Source organism: Trachymyrmex cornetzi, unplaced genomic scaffold (genome assembly GCF_001594075.2).
Source record: "Trachymyrmex cornetzi isolate Tcor2-1 unplaced genomic scaffold, Tcor1.1 scaffold2133, whole genome shotgun sequence".
NCBI lineage: Eukaryota > Metazoa > Arthropoda > Insecta > Hymenoptera > Formicidae > Trachymyrmex > Trachymyrmex cornetzi.
This window is the reverse complement of record NW_017296775.1, coordinates 9,315-14,227: the sequence shown is the minus strand read 5'-3', so window position 1 is coordinate 14,227 and position 4,913 is coordinate 9,315. Positions and strand designations below refer to the sequence as shown.

At 33.0% G+C, this 4,913-nt stretch overlaps 1 protein-coding gene across 1 annotated transcript in view; it reads left to right on the top strand.

The window, feature by feature from the left end:
* Window positions 1–3,230: 3,230 nt before the first annotated feature.
* LOC108760048 (uncharacterized) overlaps window positions 3,231–4,913 on the top strand; it is a gene marked incomplete at its 3' end in the record, with an annotated part of 5,119 nt that continues 3,436 nt past the window's right edge. The window contains exon 1 of the mRNA XM_018505828.1: window positions 3,231–3,265. Within this exon, the coding sequence (XP_018361330.1) occupies window positions 3,231–3,265 (35 nt within the window). The remainder of the gene's footprint in view (window positions 3,266–4,913) is intronic.

The following is a 4,913-nucleotide window of genomic DNA, read 5'->3' as shown; positions in this document are numbered from 1 at the left end:
TTTTAGATATCAAAGGCGCGTACGACAATGTGGATCCGGCAATTTTGATTAACGATCTGATAGAACTGAAAATATCCAAAAAGTTTATTTTATTTATTTACAATTTAATCTCGGTTAGATACATTCAATTTGTTAATTGTCCTGGAAATATTGTTCGTCCTGCTTTTAAAGGGTTACCTCAGGGTAGTATTTTAAGCCCATTATTATTCTCGATATATATCAATAAAGTAGATGATATTATAACACCCGAAGTTAAGATTTTGAAATTTGCGGACGACCTAGCGCTGTTCTCTACAGGGAATCATGTGGGGACTGACCTGTCTATTCTGGAACAACAAATAAAAATTTTATCCACACACCTCTCTAGTAGGAAATTACAGCTGGCTCCTAATAAATGCAAACTAGTGATTTTCAATAAATCTAACTAATATAAAGATATGCATATAAAAATAGAGGAGTCAACCATATACCCGTCAGCATCTGTTAGGTTTCTCGGAGTGGTTCTCGACAGTTGCCTTAACTGGAATGCACATGTAGAACATATTGTAAAAAAATGCGAAATTCCTGTTCGTATCCTATGTTGTATTAGGGGTACATGGTGGGGAACCGATCCATCAATCATGATTACATTGTACAAATCCCTGATAAGGTCTAGAATAGAATACGGCGGATTTTTAATGTCTCCATGTAAACTAGATTTATTTCACAAAGTAGAAAAGATTCAGCTGAAATGTCTTAGGTTGGCTATGGGATACAGGAACTCCATTCCAGTAAACATCATCTATAGCGAAACAAAAATTCTACCGCTAGAGTATAGATTTAAATTAACTAGTTGTAAGTATCTTATTGGCAGCATGGCCAAACAGCATAATCAGCTAAATGAAGTCTTGGAGGAAATTAGCGAGTTATCTGAGAATTTCGTACACGAGAATAACTTCACTAAATCCACATTAGTTAGTACGTATGAAATAGTCAAGCCATATGAAAAGTTTATCTTTAAATACTATATCCCCTTTTATCAACTAGAATATAAAAATCAATTCAATCAGAGTAAAGTGGACCTCAATAGTGGCATGCTAATCAAGGATGACAACAACGCTGATTATGCTTTCTGGCAAGTGTTCGGTGATAAGTTAAATAATCGCACCGCAATTTTCACTGATGGATCCAAAATAAATACGGATGAGAAGTCTTCCGTCGGCTTCGCTAGCTGGTGTTCTAACGATGATTTTATAACCAGCTTTAAGCTTTTCGATGTCTCTTCCATTTTTTCAGCAGAAGCAGTTGCAATATTGTCTGCTTTAAATCAAATAATTAAGTCCGATCTCACCAGATTCACAATTTTCTCGGATTCGAAAAGCGTCCTCACGGCATTAATGAATATTCGCAAGTTAAAACATCATCCTCATCTGATTCAAGAGATTAATCAGGAATTAGTGAATTGTAAATTAAAGGACAAAGATGTAGAACTGACGTGGATTTCTGCTCATAGGAATATCCAGGGTAATGAAAAGGCTGATTCTCTAGCTAAAAAAGCAGCTGTTGAGGGCCCTATGAGGGATATTGCGGTGCTTCACTCGGATGTATATAGCATATTTAAATCAATGTGTATTAAAAATAACGAGGAATTCTTGTATCACAGAGCATTTGTCTTGAATAAGGGCATTTTTTTCTTTGAGAATTACCATTGTCAGTCGTCCAAAACGTGGTTTTCCGATTTGAATTTTAGTAGGAGAGACATCATAACTTTAAATAGATTGCATAGCGGTCACAACTCACTTAAAGATAGCTTATTTAGGTTCAAAATTACCGAATCCAACTTGTGTTCATGCGGTCTCATTGAGAACGCTAATTACTTATTATGGGAATGCAATAAATTCCATAAAGAAAGGAAAAACATGGAGGATAAGTTTCGTAAACTAAAAATTAATACACCCATCGATATTAGAGAAATTCTAAAGAAAATGAAAAACTCGGAATTAAAAATAATAGTCGAATTTTTCAACAAATGCAAGATAGATGTTTAGCGTTTATAGTTTTAAGCATATATATCGCAAATGTGAGGAATCCATCAAATTACTATTATATTATATTATTCAACATTATTATATTTAATTACATTAATGTATATTATGTTAAGGTTCATTTTAATTGTTATGCAAATTTATGGGATTTGATCTGATCTAAAACAAAATAAACTAAAACTCTTAAAATTTAATCAACCGCAAATTCTACTAGCTCTCAAGTATTACCGATCTTTTCAACTACCTGTCTGCGTCTCTTAAGCTACTTCTTGAAATTACGCCACCTATCTGTGACATTGTAAATGATTGTAAAATGGCTACTTATGTACCTGTTACTGGCCAATAAACGAAATTATCTATCTATGACGCGGTCTGACGGCAACTACATTGACAGCTATGGCCATCTATTGGTAAATTCCGGTTTCATATTTACATACCTGGTAAATAGCTCAGAGCTATTTTAGCAATGTTTTAGAGTTGTTTTAAATTCCTAGGAAGATTTGTTTCAAATAACAAAAGATATATCTGAGTTAAAACTGTATCTTGTGGGGATATTGTTGCAGAATCTGATTCCAATAAAACGTCATTAATATTAAAGTTAGTTCTATAAATTTTTGAATGGTTATTTGCCATATCCTCATTAATTACATTACTATCTGAAATCCGAGAGTCTATTGATGTTTTACTATTATATATTTTATTCCTTAAAATATCCTGAATAAATTTATTTTTTGTTTTATTCAAATTTGAAGCCATATCATTTAAATTCACATCCTCATGGAATAAATTTTGATTACTTTCACCCAGTCAGAAATTATAATGGAATCGATATTGAATCGACATCGATTTGACGTCGATCGACATCGATTTGATGTTTTCGACGTCGAAACGATATCGATTCGATGTCGATTCCATTATCATTTCTGACTAGGTATATTATATTGTTATCTTCTGTAATCTCCTGTCTAACGTAAGCCATAGAGTGGCACGCTCTAAAGACATCTTTAATATTTTTTATATTTTGTTGTTTAATAAACTTAAGAGCCATTTTTCTATCCACATTTGCGTAAGCGCAGACTGTGTTAATTAAATTTATTTTTTTAAGAACTGGGCATTTTAAATCAAAGGAATTGTGATACTCTGAGCAATTTACACATTTGTAAATTTGTGCATTACAGTTATCCTTAGAATGATCTTCTCCACAAGATGGGCAAGTCAATCTCCCTCTACATATACGTGAGGTATGTCCCCATCTTGCGCAACTCAGGCATTTTCTCACCCTATTTACGAAAGGGTTAACTCTAATTCTGATTTTCCAGAGGTTAATAAATTCAGGTGAGAGAGAGAGAGAGAGAGAGAGAGAGAGAGAATCTTGAATTTAATGTTATTTTTATAGACTCAGAGTTTTCCAAATTAGTGGATTTTTTAGGAATAAATTTTAGTCTTTCCATTTTTAAAATATCAAAAGGATTATCTGACCAGGAAATTCCTCATTCAATATCCTCCAGTGATAAAGAAGGATCAACCTCTCTTATTCTTCCTATTCTAGATATTTTAAAATAAGAAACATATACGAACCAGTTATTAGACAGTGCATTTTTATTTTCTATAAATTTATTTGCATCTTGATGGTTTTCAAATGTAACTATTACGATGGTAGAATTAAGTTTTTTTTAGTCTACATATTTCTAGGTCATTAAATTTGGTCAGAATTTTTCTATCCACTGATAGAGGATGTAAATTCCCTACTGCAAGAGTATCTCCCCCCAGAGTCTCCACAAATACTTGAAAAGGAGCACAAGAATTTTTGTTATATCTATTGTTTAATCGTAATTCGATATATACTCTTCTAGAATAATCATTTTGATTAACAGAATTAGTTACTTAACTGTCTACCGGTGACGTTTCAGAGAGAGATATTTGATCCTTCTCCTCCCTAGAAGAATCCCCAAGTCTAGGCTCGACCTCCAAAAGAGGAAGGACTCCCCCTCATCCCCTTCTTTGTTTTAGATTTCTTAAACTCAGGCGAAATCGAAGTCCCATCACACAAATTCCTGAGTCTATTTTTATTTTTTTTTCCCAACTTCAAGACTTCGGTGAGTCAATTATAAGACAATAACAACGTTACAAAACAATAAGAATGAACTACAACTATTTAACTTTGTCTTAAATAAAGTACGACTAAAAAAGGGCAATTAAGAGCCTTAAACGCAGTAATTAATGCGTGAATCAAAAGTATAGATATATTTCTAGTTAATATTCCATATGTAGTATACAAATCTGAACGTTTCGGCTATCTTCAAGCCATCTTCAGCAGTCTCAATTAACAATCAATTAATCAGTTCGCAATAATGAAGCCATGGGATGCTGTAAGTAAATCTCTCAGATTGCCACGTCTGGAGAGTATGTAACCGTCAATTAGCTGATTAACTAAATGCGAGCTGTATCAAGAATGAAATCATTAATATACAGTCATTAAAAACGTAATAACGGTTTCATAAGAAGATTTACCGAAAATATAATTCCTAAAAATTGCCAAATAAGCGGATAAAATCGACGCGTAACACAACTTTATGATATTTTTCAGAGTTCTTTATGAAATATCTTGCAGGTATTTCTCAAAAAAACTCTTAAAAATATCTTAAAGTTTTATGCCCTGATTTTAAACACTCTGCTCATTGGTTAACTTAAAAAAATTGCAAAAATTGCAATATGGTAAAGGACTTTTCGACTCACAATTAATTCGTTCTACCTGCCCACGAGAGATTATGCGGTCATTATTGGTTACTCTGGTTCGTATTCAAAACGCGCTTTTATCTCTGAAATTCGATAATATGCGTAATGTAAAATATAGTATGTTAACGCGCTAACATCGTTGTAAGCGCCTTC